The 17,969-nt window shown below is 51.9% G+C and overlaps 1 protein-coding gene across 1 annotated transcript; it reads left to right on the top strand.

Moving 5' to 3' along the window:
• Positions 1-8,325: 8,325 nt before the first annotated feature.
• Positions 8,326-17,593, top strand: GINS2 (GINS complex subunit 2). Its single transcript, XM_069456562.1, has 5 exons — positions 8,326-8,415; positions 9,042-9,156; positions 14,062-14,161; positions 17,020-17,146; positions 17,380-17,593. The coding sequence occupies exons 1-5, from the start codon at positions 8,326-8,328 to the stop codon at positions 17,503-17,505; spliced, it is 558 nt and encodes a 185-aa protein (XP_069312663.1). The 3' UTR covers positions 17,506-17,593.
• Positions 17,594-17,969: the final 376 nt, after the last annotated feature.

A 17,969-nucleotide genomic window follows, 5' to 3' on the forward strand; every position in this document is an offset into this window, starting at 1 on the left:
AGGGCGGTGGGTCGACACCTCGGCTTCCTGACCCCTCAGCGGTGGCATGATGGGCAGCGCCAAGGAACGCGCGAGCTTCTCAAACTTCAACGCGCTCGACGTGGAGATCTGGTCCAAGTGCAGATTCTGACGCGGGAAGCCTGGGTCTGGGATTGTGCGTTTCTACCCTGCTCCTCGGGGCTGTCCACGCGGTCCGCTGACCACACCGGGAGTAGGGAAGCCTCACAGGTGCCCAGAGGCTCCGGGTGGGACTGAGCTTGAGTTGCCGCAGTGGGAACCCGCTAACCGCACCAGCTCCTTCTCCAGTCCCCGGCTCAGCGTCCCCCCTCCCTTCCTGGCACTTGCTGGGATTGCCTTCCACGTAGAATAAGCCACTCCACTGGCACCCTGTTTGGGGCCTGCTTCCCAAATGAAGACGGTGTCCCCGTACCCCATTTATCAGCTGTGTGATCTTTAAGCAAGTCACTGTGCCTCTCTGAGCCTCAGTTTCCGTAATCATCAAACAGAGACAGTAGGTTGCAGGGAAGCTTACGCGGATGAACACGCCCAAGGAACCTAGAATGATGCCTGGCACGCGGTTTAAAAAGTCCCCTAAAATGGTAGCGATAACGCTGATGTTTGCACAGCTGTGTTTGAGAACAAGGCCGATCCGTGTTGCCACAACTGTGCTGGGTCACTGGGTTCTACGTGAACCTGACGCTTCATTAAAGGCTGGGATGCTATGCAGGTAGGGTGGGTGCCTCTTTGGGGCCAGTTCAGAATGAGGATTTATTTTGAACCCAAAACATCACTCCACGATTCTTATTTTTTGAGTCTGTTCTTTAAATCAGCAGTGCCCAAGCCCCTGGCCAGAGCCCGGGACCGGGAGGCGGCCTATTAGGAGCCGGGCCGCACGGCACCCCACCCACTCCCCGTCCCTGGAAAAATTGTCTTCCATGAAACTGGTCCCTGATGCCAAAAAGGTTGGGGACCGCTGCTTTAAATACATCCTGGGGGAATGGTTACTAATGTTAGTAGTTTATCTTTCATTTATTTTTAATGCCCAAGCCAAGCATACTGATTAAAACCAACAATAAAAAAGCTTTGTGAATGGCTCCCCCAAACTGGGGTGGGGAGCAGGGGCCACAGTACATGGTAAGCGAAGAGAAAATGGACGGAAATTCCCAGCTCCGGCTGCCGACAAAGCTCGTGAGCCCCAACCCTGGTGTGCTGGGGTGAGTTCCCAGGTTCCGAGAGGCAAGGGAACGTTCTGGTCTGGAAACTTGGGATCCATGCGGTATTCCTCCAGGAGGGGAGGCTGGGAGGGGAGGAAAGTGTGAAAGCAGATGGAAATGTAATTTTTTAATGACAGCAGCAGATGGCAAAAAGACACAAGAGTGTATTCACACCACGGCGGAGCCATTTGAGAGCGCCTGGCCCAGCCGCGATGTGCGCGGTGGGGCTGTCGTGACGGCTCCCCTGCCAAGCCCAGGAGCGGCGGGCTGCATGCAGGAACACGCAGGCCCCCCAGAGAGGGCCGGGAGGCGCTGCCAGGCTGTGCAGAGCCACAGGTAGATGGGGAAATACCTGTGGCCACCTGGGTCGAATCTGGAAGCTTCTCTGAGCCTGGCTCTTCCGGGCACGGCGTGGATAGTCGGTGGGCTCTGCCTTCAGACAGACCCCACTCCTGGTGCCCCGGGCTGCTGCCCTGGGTCAGGCCCCCACCACTACTCACCTGCCTCCAGGTCTGCTGCTAGACCGTCGTACCCCCAACTTCATCCCCTCAGCGTTCTTTTCTAAAACGCAAATCTATCGCGTCTCCCTTTGGGCTTCCTTATGGTGCAATCGCTTGCCTTACATGGCCTCCCACTGACTTCGGATCAAGGCCAAGTTCTCCAAGCAGCTTGCAAGGGCAGGCCCAGATCTGGCCCTGCTTATCTGTCTTGCTTCACTCCTCACCACTGCCTGCGTGGAACAGCGCACTCAGCAGGGAGGATAAATACCTCGCAGGGCTGTTGAGAAAGAGCCACTGCAATTGTCAAGAGGGCAAACCACGATTGACTGAGCAAGGCTGTGTCAGACGCCGCTGAGGACTTGACCTGCATCAATCCCTTTAAGCCTCGCCACAGCTGTAAGAGAAGGTAAATTTCCCAGCAGGTAACAGGTGAGGCCGACGGGGCCCAATCGATCAGAGCTGCTGCCACTGGCCAGACACGCCAGGCCATGGATACCAGGTGACGTCAGCCCTGAAGGAGGTCAGGTTGTCACCCCCACCTCAAAGCCCCGGGCACAGGTGCATGCTCAAGTCACAGCAGGGCGCTGGGCACCTTCTACTCTGGGCACCCAGAGCTTGGTAGGGCGTCCCATCCTGCCTGGGAAGCGGCCCTTTCTTATACCCGGGCACTCACAGTGACACACCACTGGCTCGTGTCAGCTGAGGCGGGGGGAGGGAGAGCTACCCCAGGAGGAGGGGTTTTCCTTTCCAAAGTTCTTTTTTGTTTTTTGAGACAGAGTCTAACTCTGTTGCCCGGGCTAGAGTGCCATGCCGTCAGCCTAGCTCACAGCAACCTCAAACTCCTGGGCTTAAGCAACCCTCCTGCCTCAGCCTCCTGAGTAGCTGGGACTACAGGTATGCGCCACCTTGCCCGGCTAATTTTTCTCTACATATTTTTGGCTGTCCATATAATTTCTTTCTATTTTTAGTAGAGACAGGGTCTCGCTCTTGCTCAGGCTGGTCTCGAACTCCTGAGTTCAAACAATCCGCCTGCCTCAGCCTCCCAGAGTGCTAGGATTACAGGCGCGAGCCACCACGCCTGGCCCCAAAGTTCCTTTTTGCAACACGACTGTATTTCCAGCCCCCTCCTCAGCTCAGCAACAGCAACAATCCCCCCAGCCGCCAGTCACTGCTGAGAGACCACAGGAGAGAAGCCGGGCCCAGTTTACGCCAGAGCCCTGGCCTCAACCGTGGCAGAGGAGTCTGAACAATCCAGATGTCCAAAGCGAGGCCTGGACGTGGGGCAGGTGACTCTACCCTCCCGGGAAGGGCTGCAAGTCTGGGAAGCCTCCCCCCACCCCCGCCTCCGCGTGTCTTCACCGTAGCTCACGGCTTCCCTGGGCTACCGCTCGCCTCGCTGCAAGAAAGCCCACGTGAAAGAGATTTGGGCCTCGAGGTAGATTAAACAAGGGTGGAATTAACACACTCGGGGCAGGTGCACCCGGGCGCTTCCCAGACACGCTCAGCCCCAGAATCACCTGTGCAGATGCATGGGGGCGGTCCTCACCCCGCGTGCTGCCAGCCCAAAAGTCAGACGCATGCGTGAACGGCCCTTCAGAGGACGCCAGGCCTCGGCAGCTGCCTGTCTGCACGGGCCGTGTCGCAGAGACTCAGTTTCCGCACACAGTTGGTACCTGCCAGGGACAGCCCAGCCACAGGCCATTCCCATCGCTGCTGAAAGAGGACGGCTTTAAAATAAGGTATCTGGCCGAGTGCAGTGGCTCATACCTGTAACGCCAGCACTCTGAGAGGCCGAGGTGGGAGGATCCCTTGAGCTCAGGAATTTGAGACCAGCCTGATCAATAGCGAGACTCTGTCTCTACCAAAAATAGAAAAAGTTAGCTGAGCGTGGTGGCGCATGCCTGTAGTCCCAACTACTCAGGAGGCTGAGACAGGAGGATCGCTTGAGCCCAGGAGTTTGAGGTTACAGTGAGCTATGATGATGCCACGGCACTCTAGCCCGGGCCACAGAGTGAGACTCTGTCTCAAAAAAAAAACAAAAAACAAAAAAAAAACGATGTCCAAGTAGATGGCTCATTTTTAGAGAATTATTTGGTTGGTCTAAATTTTAACTCAGCAAAAAGATATTGTAGTGCTGATTATGCTACTAGGTTCGCGGCTTCAGTGGTATTTTAGGTGCCTGTGGGGGACCAGGGGGAAGGCTTGCTTTTTTTTTAAATAAATTTTATTTTAGAATAGTTTTAAATTTACAGAAAAGTTGCGAGGAGGGTTCTCATGAGCTCTCTACCCAGTGTCCCCTTGTTAACCGTCCATTACTCTGGTACGTTTATCACAATTAATGAGCCAATGTTGGTGTATCATTAGCTAAAGTGCATGAAGTGCCTGCTTTATTCAGATATCCTGGTTTGTCAGGTTTCTCCACTGTGACGTTCCTGTTTCCCCTGTCCCTGACCGCGCTCTTCAGAAGGAAGTCGCTGTGCAGCCCGCACGGCAGGAGTGGGGACTCACCCGCCGCCGCCTTCCTGAGGGAGAAGGACCCACGTACCTGACGCAGAATTCTGCACAGGTGACTTGTCTCTTTGCCTCCATTTGGTTACTTACTCAATCATTTGTATCAGTATGGACGCGTCAATATTTATTTTACACTTTGGATTATAATCCAATAGTGAGTATTTTGGTACCCAAATAGTTTGGGAGCTCTTTCTGTTGGCCTCTGTGTCCCCCTGATGTACACTCACCATGGTGGGTTTTGTGTCTGTTTTGAGCACTTCCTTGCTTTCTGGTACGACAAGATGCTTTACCTCCGTCTCGTGTATTCCCTGCCCAGTCCCAGAATCAGCCATTTCTTGTTTATCAAGGGAGCCCCGGTTCCTTTTATTGAGGATGGTGTTAGAAAACAAGACCTGGGCGCGGCTGTGCTCACTGCACTGGACGTTGTTGCTTCCAGGCCTCTCGGCGGACAGAGCAAGGGGGTAGGCGTGTGCGCAGCAGCTGTGTACAAGGGGCATGTGCACACATCCACAAATACGTCTAGACCAGCAGTCCCACTTCTGGGCATATATCCAGAGGAATTGAAATCAGTGTGTGGAAGAGATGTCTGTACTCCAGTTCATGGCAACTTCATTCGCAATAGCCAAGACACTGACTCATCCTAAGTGTTTGTCAGGGGCTGAATGGATCTTAAAATGTGGGGTCCGGCGCGGTGGCTCACGCCTGTAATCCTAGCGCTCTGGGAGGCCAGGGCTGGCGGATTGCTTGAGCTCAGGAGTTCAACACCAGCCTGAGCAAGAGTGAGACCCCGTCTGTACTAAAAAATAGAAAAATTGGCGGGACATCGTGGTGTGTGCCTGTAGTCCCAGGTACTCAGGAGGCTGAGGCAGGAGGATTGCGTAAGCCCAGGAGTTTGAGGTTGCTGTGAGCTAGGCTGATGCCACGGCACTCTATTCAGGGCGACAGAGTGAGACTGTCTCAAAAAAAAATTCATTAAAAAAAGTGAGATAGATATATATATATATATGCACATAATACTCATATACACACACACATACACACAAACAATAGAATACTATTCAGTCTTTAAAAAGCAGGAAATTCTGCGGGTAAATCTGAGGACATTATACTAAGTGAAATAAGCCAGGCACAGAAAGACGAACACTGCATGGTCTCCCTCATAGGTGGAATGTAAACAATTTGAAGTCACAGAAGTAGAGAGCAGAGTGGTGGTTACCGGGGGACGGGGCTGGGGGAGCAGACGCTGTCGAAGGGTACACCGTTTCAGTCAGTCAGAGGAATAGGTTCTGGTGATCTGTTGTACAGCGTGGTGACTACAGTTAATAATAATGTGTATTTCAAAATAGAAAAAATAGTGGATTTTAAATGTTCTTTTAAATGAGAAGTAGTATTTGAGATGATGGATCTGTTAATTAGCCTGATTTGATCATTCCACAATGCATACATGTATCAAAACATCACATGTACCTCATAAATACATACAATTATTTGTCAATTAAAAATGAAACTTAAAACACAAGACAAAAACACAAAACAAAACTACTTCTGTATGCATCCATCGGTATCTATATCAAGCTAAACATGAGTTCATACTGATGTCTACAGCCCTAAATCATTACCACGTGGGTCAGTTTAGCCTTGTAGGGGAGGCATTTTCAGAACAGGAAATAATGGTGTGGGGCCCTGACCACCCCATCTTAAGCAGCACCCCCAGCTCTGCCATCCCGTCCCCTTTAGTTTTCTTCTTGTCTCCTCTACTCAGAGAGGCCAGGTGTGAGGATGGGATTTCCGGAGGCCCCTCTGGAGCTCACAGCCTGGCTGCTAGGATTGGCTCAGAGCTGGTGCTGATGGGGGCAAATCACTTCTCAGTGTTCTCAATTATAAAAACTCCCGGGGAACTGAAGTGTGCAGAACACCCGGGTGTACCCTGCACTCCTACGTCAGAAAGTCTCAGCCTGGGGCTTAGAGACGGGCATTTTACAAAACAGCTTTATTGAGGCATAATTCACATACTATAAAATTCACCTTTTCAAAGTGTACAATTTGGTGGTTTTTGGTATGTTTACAGAGTTGTGCAACCATCACCACTATCCAATTCCAGAACATTTCTATCACCCCAGAAAGAAGCCCCGTATTACCCATTAACAATCACTGCCCGTTCCCCTCTCCCCCAGCCCCTGGCAACCAGTAATCTACTTTCTGTTTCTAAGGACCTATTCTGGATATTTCATAGAAATGGAATCATACAATATGTGGACTTGGGGGGGGTCTGGCTTATTTCATCCAGCACCCCGTTTCTGAGGTTCATCCATGTTCTAGTGGGTACCGGTACTTCATTACGATGTGTGGCCCGATGGAAATGCACCATTTCGTTTACACAAGCATCAGGTGCTGGGCATTGGGTTGTTTTCCGCCTTAACAAGGCCCCCAGGTGATTCCACTGCACGCTCAAGTTTGAGGCGCCACCGTTTTGCAGCCTGGAAAGCCGCGTGCACACTCTCCCGTCTCGTTCTCCCAAACGTGCAGTGAAGCCTGCAGCAGCATGGATACCCACTTTACAGATAAAGACACTAAGACACTCGGGCTCTGGTAGCTCTCCTGCCCGCCTGCAGCCTCTCTGAACCTCAGCTTTCTCATCAGCTCTTTTCCTTCGCTCTTCCACAGGCTGCACGAATCAGGCAGTGAGGCCTCGCCAGCTTTGGAGCACAAATATTTGCCAGTCAAGAAAACATTCCCTCGTCAATCAAAACCCAGACGGGCTGGCACATTCTCTCTGCAGCCGCCTGAGGCAGTTTCTATTTTGGGAGGGGCCAGGTGGCCCACAGCTTCCACTCCTACCAGAACACTCCAGGCTCCTTTTCTTCCTACCGTATTTTGAAGATGAGGAGACTGAGGTTCAAAGTGGTCACATAGCATTCAGAGTGACCTTTTATTTTCTTTGAGCGTATTTGTGTTAATACATGACCTAATGAAGGTAACACATAGTAAAATGTCCAAGTCTGTAAATGACAACTTCCAAGGCAGATAAACAGACATATCTTTCCATGTGAGTGGGCAGAAATTATACCCTTAGTTCATCTTCCCAACAACCCTACATGAGGGAGTCCAGGAGGAGAGCTCGGGGTTAGCTGGGGTGGAACGGGTTTTTGGGGGGATACAGAACCCTGGAATCCATGCATTCCCTGTGATTTTTTTCTCAGGGCCAAATGATCGAGGTTTCAAATTTGAGTCCAGTCCAAGACCAGCTGCTTCACCTCTCGGGAAGCTTTCCTGGCCCATTACCAAAATCGCCCTGGTTAAAATTCAGCTTCCTGTCCTCACCCCACTCCTGAATCACAACTGCCCGGGAGTATGCACGTTGACGCCGAGAATCTTCTGGGAGACTGACACAGGTGAGTCTGCCACCCGCTGCCATCGTTTTGCTCGTGCACGGAGGGTGGAGGGCGTGGGCTTCAGCGAGCACGTGGGCCATCAGCACGTGTCCGCTCGGGCCTCGCCTGGGTGCTCGTCCGCCAGCAGAAGCCGAGCTGCTTCCCTGGAGGGTTTGCATTGGAAGAGGTGGGGTGGGGTGGGAGGGATCTGCGTTTTTTGCAGATTTTTAACCAATGAGTAGAGAGAGGGCAGAAGATAATGAAATGACAGGAAACAACGTCTTTCCTCAACTCCCGCGTCTGTCTGGCCAGGTCACTCCGTGTCCCAGCGCCCGGCGCTGGGCTAAATGGATTTATTCTCGGCCCGACGTGAAACGCTGGTGTAGACGCGGCCTCGAGCCCCGCCCCAGCTCCTGACTCAGGTGTTTATGGGTGGGCGCCCGGGCAGGTGAAGTGACCCGGTGCGAGGAGCCAGGTGCGCAGCCCGCGGGGGCGGGGCCGGCGCGCAGCCTCTTTCCGACGCGCCAATCCGCGGGCTCGTAGCAACCGCGGGCTCCGTCTCCCGCCGCCCTGCGGAGAGCGCCGCGTCCTGATAGGCCGGCGCAGGCCGCCTTCCGGCGGGGGGCGGGTTTCGCGCAGTGGCGGGAAAGCGGCGGCCATGGCTTCCCGTCTCGGGCGCTTAGGGGCCTGAGGGGACCGCTAAGTCCCGGGCCGGCAGCTTGCGCCGCTATGGACGCGGCCGAGGTGGAGTTTCTGGCGGAGAAGGAGCTGGTTACCATTATCCCGAACTTCAGTTTGGATAAAATCTACCTCATCGGGGTAAGGGCGGCGGGGCCAGCGGGCTCCGGGCGGGAGGTCCGCCCGGGCTCGGGGCGCGGGGACGCGGGGTCCGGCGCCTCGGGGAGGTCGGCCCGGGTTGGGGGCATGGTGGGTCGCTCACTGCCCCCCCCCCCCCGGTTCTGCGGAAACCACCTGCTCCGGGCCGTGGACCTGCCCCCTTCGGTGCCGGCTTTTCGGGTGCGTGAAAGCGGGGCTACGAGAGCTGGACTTCGCGTTTGGGGAGGGGGAGCCCCTCGGGTCCGCGCCCGCGCCCCGCGCCGCCCGCTCCGGAAGGGAGGGCGCGGGTGGGCGCGGGAGAAGCAGGTGCGGGCCGGCCGTGGGCTTAACTGTGCGCTTCGCAGGTGACCGCGGGTGTGTGTGTGACGTCCCCAGCCTTTAGGGGGGTCCCGCCGGCGGGTGACAGCTGCGGTGTCAGGGAGGACGGCGCCCACGTGACCACGGGGCTTTGGGAGGTGCGCGGGTCTGTAATAACAGCTGGACGTTTGTGTATTTGGACTTAAGGTTAGGCGCAGCCTCCATTCTGATTTGATAGCAACGAGGTGCAGGGATGCTCCTTGGTTTTTATTTTGTTTTTGCCTTACGGGGAATTGTTTTACCTTTGACAGGGGGACCTGGGGCCTTTCAACCCTGGGTTGCCAGTGCAGGTGCCTCTGTGGTTGGCGATTAACCTGAAACAGAGACAGAAATGTCGGTTGCTCCCTCCAGAGTGGATGGATGTAGGTAAGGACGGTGGAGACCTTGGGGTGGGTGGGGTGGGGTGACACAGGGTTGGGGTGACACCCTGTCCCTCGGGCTGGGGACGTGGGGACTCCTTCCCAACCCAGTCCCTGTTCCAGCTGCTCCATCATCCACTGATGAGCTGAAACGGCTGGTTCCCGATTCACCCCTGGGCGCAGCGTGCTGACCACTGATGCTGACGCCATGTTAGTTTTTGGAGTGTCCGGACGTTTTAGTTCGTATGCTGATTTTAGCTATTTCAGCTCGCTGTAAAACAAAAATTATATGACCTTGAGCATTTGTTTTAGATTTTTAAAAACAAGTAGAGACTAGTGTGTTCGGAAGCAGAGGCGTTATCTCGCCTTGTAGAGAATGCGTGAAGATAATGCGTCACCGCACAACGGAATATTACTCAGCCGTGAAAAGGAATGGAGTTCTGGTACATGCTGCAATGTCAGTGACCTGTGAAAACACCGTGCTGAAGGAAAGAAACCAGGCACAAAGGACCACCTGACTCCACTTACGTGAACTGTGCACAATAGGCAAATCTGTGACAGACAAAGTAAATTAGTGGTTGCCTAGGTGTGGGGGCTCTGGAAGTGATGGAGAGATCACAGGATTCCTTTTTGGTATGATGAAAATACTCTAAAATTGATTGTGGTGATGGCTGCACAGCACCATGAATATACTGAAAACCGTTATACTGTTCAAATACTCGAATTGTGTGGTGTGTTAATTATGCCTCAATGAAGCTGTTGGAAAAAACTGAAGGCATCAGAGATGCAGACAGACTTCATCCTGAGCCTTTGCACTCTTTCTCCTATCTTGGAGATGTGAGTGATTCGTTATAGGGTAAAGTCTTAGTTTTATTATTTTATTGTGGGATGGGGCACGGGCATGCAGGTAGAATTTGAAAAGCTGCTGAGCGATTTCCATTGCCTCCTCCCGGTTGGGAGTCACCTGGGAGTACCTACCTCCCAGAAACAAGAACTCTGTCAGCCAGCCACTCTAATCAGTTTAAGAAAGATTGCTTGGACATGTTTCACTTGTTCTCTGTTCAGAAGGGGTTGTGACTCTGGTCCTGAAACATAGTGGGAAACTCCAATTCCTCTGCTTTGAGGGGCTTCCTTAGGGAGCCGCGCCAGGCCCCATTAGTGCTGCGGGAGCTCCAGGCTTCTCCTTTAAGATCAGCCTCTGGCCGTTTTGGCCCATCCAGACCCACAGTGATACGGGGCAAAAGCCTATCACTGCGAGCTGGGTGGGGGCTGTATTGTGGTGGGAAGCAATGAGGTGCTATTAGCCGGTCGGTAGACCCTGCCAAAGAGCCTGCTGCCTGCTAACTTCTACACCATAGATTAGTCCTACCTGTTCTGAGACTTTGTATAAATGGAATATCTAGTATGTCACTTTTTGGTCTCTGACTCCTTTTCAACAGAATGTTTTGTTTTGTTTTGTTTTGTTTCTCTCTCCCCAAGACAGTCTTGCTCTGTTGCCCTGGCTAGGGTGCAGTGGTGTCATCGTAGGTCACAGCGACCTCTAACTCCTAGGCTCAAGTGATCCTCCTGCCTCAGCCTCCCAAGTAGCTGGGACTACAGCCATGCAGCACCACATTGGGCTAATTTTTTCTGTTTTTAGTAGGGATGGGATCTCACTCTTGCTCAGGCTGGTTTCGAATTCCTGACCTCAAGCGATCCTCCTGCCTTAGCCTCTCAGAGTGCTAGGATTACAGGTGGGAGCCACTGTGCCCAGACCAACAGAATCTTTTGGAGAGTCACCCTATTGCTGCATAGATCATTACACCATTCTTTCATTGCTGAGTACTGTTCCATTGTATGAGTATACTGTGTTTTTTATTCACCCGTTCTTTTCTGTTGATAGATATTTGGGTTTTTCCCGGTTTTGGCTATTCTTAATAAGGCTGCCACAATGTTCTTGTCTGAGTCTTTTTTTTTTTTTTTTTTTTTTTTGTTGTTGAGACAGAGTCTCACTTTGTTGCCCAGGCTAGAGTGAGTGCCGTGGCGTCAGCTTAGCTCACAGCAACCTCAGACTCCTCGGCTTAAGCGATCCTACTGCCTCAGCCTCCCGAGTAGCTGGGACTACAGGCATGCGCCACTATGCCCGGCTAATTTTTTCTATATAGATTTTTAGTTGTCCATATAATGTCTTTCTATTTTTAGTAGAGACGGGGTCTCGCTCAGGCTGGTCTCGAACTCCTGACCTTGAGCAATCCACCCGCCTCGGCCTCCCAGAGTGCTAGGATTACAGGCGTGAGCCACCGCGCCCGGCCTGTCTAAGTCTTTTTGTAGATATATTTTTATTTGTCAAATAAATACTTAGACGGGCGGACTTGCTGGGTCATAGGACAGATGATGCTTAACTTTGTCAAAACTGCCAGCTGGGCCGGGCATGGTGGCTCATGCCTGTAATCCTAGCACTCTGGGAGGCCGAGGCAGGTGGAATGCTCAAGGTCAGGAGTTCGAGACCAGCCTGAGCAAAAGCGAGACCCCCGTCTCTACTAAAAATTAGAAGGAAATTAGCTGGACAACTAAAAATATATAGAAAAAATTAGCTGGGCATAGTGGCATATGCCTGTCGTCCCAGCTACTTGGGAGGCTGAGGCAGGAGGATCGCTTGAGCCAAGGAGTTTGAGGCTGCTGTTGAGCTAGGCTGATGCCACGCAACAGAGCGAGACTCTGTCTCAAACCCTGCCCCCCCCCCAAAAAAAACCCAAAAAACTGCCAACTGGTTCTTAAAGTAGCTGAGGCTTTATAATCCTACCAGATGTGTTGCATGTCCTGGCCAAAAATTTGTTGGTGGTACCTTTTTGATTTGTTGGAGAGTTTGAATGGAGGTGTTTCGTAATCTGGTTCAGATGTTAAAAAAATGAAAGGATTACTCTGCTGTGTAGAGAAGGTGCATGTGGTTGTGGGGAGTAGGGAATTATCCAGGCAAGAGCTGAGAGTGGACTCTAGCTGTCGGAGGTGGGGACATGTGGTTGGTGCCTCAGTGTGTTCTGAAGGAAGAAGTAGCAGGATTGGCTGAAGGACTGGCGATGGGGTGTGAGGGAGAAGAGTTAAGGCTGAAGGCCAGGGCTGTCAGCTTGAGGCCCAGAAGGAAGAGCTGCTGTTTCTTGATGCGAGGCTGCAGGAGCAGTGTGGGGACCAGGAGTTGGGGTTTGAATGTGTCATGTTGAAGGTGTCTTTTAGATAACCAGGGGGAAGTTACATGGGCAGTGGGATACTGACTCGGGAGTTAGGGCAGGGGACTGATGGGGGAATGTGAATTTGAAAGTCATCCTCAGCAAATAGGTGGTGGTTGAGGCAGGATGAGGTTGCCTGGATGTGAGTTTAGGTAGTAGAGAAGGGGCTGGGAGCCGGACTCCATTCCCCAGCACTGGGGGGTCAGGGAGGTCAGAATAAAGCTCAGAGAGAGGGTGTTCCAGAAGCTAAGTGACAGGGAGGATGACTGAGCAGTTGGCAGGTGTGGAGATGAGAAGCAGCTGCTGGGTTTGGCCAGGTGGAAGCTGTGCGCGTCGGTGAGCTACGGTTGGTGGAGGAGTGAATGGAAGGAGAGGACGTTCACAAGAGCATCAGACAACTGGATGTCCTTTTTTTTTTTTTTTGAGACAGAGTCTCACTCTGTTGCCTGGGCTAGAGTGCCGTGCCGTCAGCCTAGCTCATAGCAGCCTCAAACTCCTGGGCTTAAGCAATCCTCCTGCCTCAGCCTCCTGAGTAGCTGGGACTACAGGCATGCGCCACCATGCCCGGCTAACTTTTTTTTTTTATATATATATTTTTAGCTGTCCAGATCATTTCTTTCTATTTTTAGTAGAGACAGGGTCTCACTCTTGCTCAGGCTGGTCTCAAACTCGTGAGCTCAAGTGATCCTCCTCCCTTGGCCTCCCAGAGTGCCAGGATTACAGGCGTGAGCCACCACGCCCGGCCGATGTCTTATAGAAGGCATGAGGAATGCATGGGTAGCTGGAGAAAGATGTGGTGTCAGAGGAGGGTCTTCTTAAGATGGGAGATGTTAGTGTGTTTGGAAGCTCAAGCAGTGAGGGACTGGGGTGTGTTCTTGTGCAGGTGAGTGGCAGGTCCAGGGCACATCGGGAAGGCTGGTCCTTGAGCGAGGGGGAACGGGGTGGGGGTGGGGGTGTGCAGGCACATTCAGCAAGGTGTCAGGTGAGAACTGGGTGGTGGGCGGAGGAGGTGCTGGCAGTGGAGGAGGGGGCCGTGGACCAGGGAAGTGTGAGGATTGTAGGGAAGCACCTAGGGCCCTGCAGATGGGTGGGCGACACTTTAGAGTGGGACCTGCAGCAGGGCTGTGCTCTGTGTGTGTCCCTTACCCACACCTCACAGTCCATGCCTGGGGCTGGGATTTCTCAGGCCAGTAGGACGGGGGGAGGGGGTGTAGGGGCGTACATGAGAATAGTGCTGATGCTGGGGGGAACCGCACACAACTGTGCCATTCTAGGGCCCTGGGCTGTAACCCCTCAGGTAGCATTTCGTCCCCAGGCTAGGGGTGGCTGCAGTTTGTGAGTTGTCTTGCTCCCTTCTGAATAAGGCTTGGTATAAATACAGTTCTTGAGTCACTGATAGCTTTGAGCACTTATTGCATCAAAGGTAAAATACTTTGCTCTTTCCCCAAAAAAAAAAAAAAAAAAAAAAAATTCTTCTCAGGAATCTATTGTGCAGGCCAAAGCAACAACAACAAAAACTTTCCTTTCTTAGAGAAATTTTCTAGAAGGCCTCAAATAATCTATATAATTATCCAAATGTTATTCCAAAAAGTTTTTTCATGTATTTGCTAGTCAGTCAAGTAAGTAACATAGATGTTTGACAAACTTGGAAGGATTAAAAAATATCTTGGTTATAATGATGGTAAAATGTATTAACTTCTGAATTTCAGAAAAGTTGGAAAAGATGAGGGATCATGAGCGGAAGGAAGACACTTTCACCCCAATGCCCAGCCCGTACTACATGGAACTCACCAAACTCCTGTTAAACCAGTAAGTAGATCTCGTTGCTGAGCGTCCGTGCTGGAGAATGGACTCAGGGTTCCCTGCCTCTAACTCTTCACCCTCCCTTTCTTGTTCCCCACTCATTGCCGCAGTAAGTGGCAGCACTGGCCACCCAGTTTCTCAGATCCGTCACCTGGAGGCCATGTCTTTGCACGCACACTTGCCAGACTCTCTCCGTGTCTGTGTGTATCTCTCTCTCTCTCTCTCTCTCTCTCTTCTTCCTCTGCCCCCTCTGTCTCTCATTTTCCCTTTTCTCCACCCCTCAGTAAATTCCTTGGCTCTTCATTCTACCTCCTGTCACTTGACATTAGTCAGGTGTGAGCCACCGTCATCTCCAGCAGCGGCCTTAACGATAGCCATGTTTTATCTAGTGTAGGTTTACTCCTTTTTCTCCTTGGGGTATGTGGACTTGAGTTCTTGCATGTCTTTCACAGGAAGGGCCAGAGGGCTCACGTTTGCCTTTGTGCTGTAGGGAGAGCCCACTCGTGGCAAAAACATGCTATGGTAACTCCTTACCTTGTCTGCCTACATTCGTACGGCGTGCCACATTGGTGGTCTTTTAAAGGCAAAGGTGCCATGTGACTCTCCTACTTGGAGATCCTTGGAGCCTTTCCGGGGTGGTCGTCTCAAGTCCTGAGTGTGGTGTTCAGGCAGTATACACACAGCCTGGTGGGTCCCCTCCTTCCCTCTTTCACACTTCTCTACGGTTCTTCCCTCTGGTTCTGTAGGGCTCAGGCTCACGCTGGCCTCTGTCATTTCTTCAGACATACTGGGGTCCTCATGGCTTTGCACATGCTGTTCCCCACGCCCTTCCCTACTCACCTCATGTGGTTTGGCATAACAAGTATTTCTCCCAGATTCAGTGCACACGTTCTTTTGGCAGCTCTGTACCCCACCATGGCGTTTGACTTGGTCATAATTTTCTGATCCTTTAGCTGTGCCATTATATGGGTGCACCCCCCCCCCCGCCCCGTTCTGAAAGGGCAGGGGCTGTGTTTGTATGCATTGTGTCGCCAGGATGGTGGCCGGTGTCCATGTTTGTTGAATGAATGTGTGAAACCAGTAAAAGGAGAAGGCCAATGTGGATAATTTTGCCTGGAAGATACTTGGAATTTAATTTGCAAAATGTCAAGCTTCTGAAGCTCCCTCAGCATCTTTTAATGGATGGGTTTGAGAGCAGAACTAGAACTGAAAATTGGGATATTCCTGCTGCTGCCTGCTACAGGGCAGCGCTGAGTGGCACGGCTGGATTGAAAGGAGAACTCTGGGTACACATGGACGTGTGCTTGGGTTGATGTGAGGCAGCAGTTCACTTGTTCAATAAGATCTTAGAGCCAGCAACGCACTAAGCGTTCTACTAGACCATGGGATTAGTGACGTAGGCCTGCGTCCCCAGTTTGGTGGGGGAGAGCTCTGAACCTGTTGGTCCATAGTTAAACTGCAGTGTGGCCAGTGCTGTTGGGAGTCCACTGGGCTACAGGGCTGCTGGTGCCAGAGATGGGCTCGCGGAGGAGGTTCGCTGCGAGCACAGGCTTGAGGGAGGCGGGGAGATCGCGAGGTGAGTCCCAGGGAAGAGGGCAGCGGGGCAGGAGGCGCTGGCTGTGCTCAGGCACAGAGTGCCGAGGTGCTGGTGTGTCTGGGGAAGCAGAGGCACTGGGGCGTGTGGGAGCAGGGAGTGGAGACGCTGGTTCTGTGGCAATGGAGAGCCCTGGCAGGGGTGTGTGATGAGAGGGGTCTGAGCGACTGCGTGGCTGCGGGGACAGTAGCTTGGAAGGGGAGGATCTGGAAACAGACTAGGTAAGAAGTCGGTGGCAGCCTGGTTGAACGGGGCCTGCTCATCTTTAGTTTTTGAAGTTCAGTGTATTATGTATGCAGTTTCTACCAAAAACTTTGCTTTATAATCATTTGGCTAAGGGACCTGATTGCATGTTTGTTCTGTAGTTTAGTTGATAAGGACTTGGGGTCCTTTGTCTGTAGCCTGCTGTTCAGAGCACAAGATGTAAATGTTTGGGTTCGTAAGTAAAATGCTACATAAATCTTGTACTACCGATTTGCCGTCTACTAATCCTGAGCTAATTGTAGCATATGATATGGAGAGAGAATTTCTAGCTTAACCGAGAATGCCTAGCGCTGAACAATATTTGTGTCTGCTTTCTTCTTCAGAGGTTAGTTAAAAAATACTTCACAAAGGAAGGCTGTTACTGCCCTCGTGACTTTGAACTTTTACCCAGAATTTAGCTATGTACAGGTGTGCTCCCTTTGCTAATTTGCAATTTCTTCTGTGATTTTTGTAACTTATTTTTATCTGAAGAGCGGAATAATCCTACCCTTCAGGGCTTTTGTGACCATGAGATGCCGTGTCAAGTGCTAAGCACAGCGCCTGACAGAGAGCGGCACTTTGTCTTCCCTGGCGGGTTGGCAGCCCCTGGCGTACTGGTGGGGATGGGGACCTGCTCAACGCCCTGTACACAGGGAGCAGCGTAGGTCACGACCTCTGAGCCAGCCCTCGAAAGGTCATTCTAGGTGGAGATTACGCAGCACAGAACACTGCTACCCTGAGAAGAGGATGTCTGACTTAGAGCAGATTCTTTGGTACCTAAATTTCTTTGGTAAACTGAAGTCCTATGTAACAGCCTGCCGTGGGACAGCTCCCACGAGCAGAATAACCTAGTGTGGGTCACTGCTGACTGTCCTTGGCACCAAGCTTAACTGCTACAAACCCTTACCTCTTAAAATTGAAAACGAAACAGATTTTCTGAGTCTAGAGTAGCTGAAGTATTTTGCCTGAAAAAAGCCATTCTGTCCGGTGTTGCTTCCTGACTTATTTCACCCCTTGCTTCCTTTAGTGCTTCAGATAACATCCCGAAAGCAGATGAGATCCGGACCCTGGTCAAGGACATGTGGGACACTCGCATAGCCAAACTCCGCGTGTCCGCTGACAGCTTTGTGAGGCAGCAGGAGGCGCACGCCGAGGTAGGTGCCCGTCTCGCCTCCCTCTGGCATCCGCCTGGGTGCCAGCGGGCCGGGCTTAGATGCCACGGAAGAATTCCACACGGCACCCTGCCTGCCGAGGCTGCTGCGAGCAAGGACTACTAGCTGTGCTTTAAAAACAGAAAACACCGGTTTCTTATTTTTCTGCAGAGTTTACTTTTTTCTCAAAATCAAAAACTTCGTGGTCAACTTTGGTCTGTTTTCTTTTGTTTTAGCTGGATAACTTGACCTTGATGGAGATCAATACCAGCGGGGCTTTTCTCACACAAGCACTCAATCACATGTACAAACTGCGCACCAACCTCCAGCCTTCTGAGAGTGCCCAGTCTCAGGACTTCTAGAGAGAGGCTGTGATTCGTAAAGGTCTGGCTGCGGGCGGCTTGCTGGGGCACGTGACAGAGGTACTCGTGGTTCTGGAGCTCAAGACACACTTTTGACCGTATGAAAATCATGTATGATGGTGCAGGGAATACATGCGTAACGTTGGAGAAACAAGAAGTCTGATTAGTCCTCATCTCAGCTTCCTGGAATGTTCTTTAATTGCGCAGCTACTTCTAGAAGCCAGCTTTTCTTTCATGAAAGAGAGAGAAAAGGTACAGGAACATAAGGTATTCTCCCTAGTGGAACTGTCACGCACAGGTGAGTGTTAGGTGTGGATGCAGCAGGCGCAGTGATGTACCAACAGCTTTTTCCCCCTTCTTGATCCTGATTTCCTGGGCTAAATTCAGACTGCTGCAGAGGTCGCTCACAGAGGATGGCAGATGGAGCAGCTAGGGATGCCGACCAGTGCTTATCCTCTAAGCTC

The sequence above is a fragment of the Eulemur rufifrons genome, chromosome 23, assembly GCF_041146395.1.
Source record: "Eulemur rufifrons isolate Redbay chromosome 23, OSU_ERuf_1, whole genome shotgun sequence".
Taxonomy (NCBI): domain Eukaryota; kingdom Metazoa; phylum Chordata; class Mammalia; order Primates; family Lemuridae; genus Eulemur; species Eulemur rufifrons.

What these genes read in the sequence shown, in the direction of transcription:
- GINS2 (XM_069456562.1), top strand. Translation starts at nt 8,326, where the DNA reads ATGGACGCGGCCGAGGTGGAGTTTCTGGCGGAGAAGGAGCTGGTTACC. An exon ending in TCCAGAGTGGATGGATGTAG is followed by an intron (nt 9,157 to 14,061) that starts GTAAGGACGGTG and finishes TCTGAATTTCAG; the next exon opens with AAAAGTTGGAAAAGATGAGG. An exon ending in ACCAAACTCCTGTTAAACCA is followed by an intron (nt 14,162 to 17,019) that starts GTAAGTAGATCT and finishes TGCTTCCTTTAG; the next exon opens with TGCTTCAGATAACATCCCGA.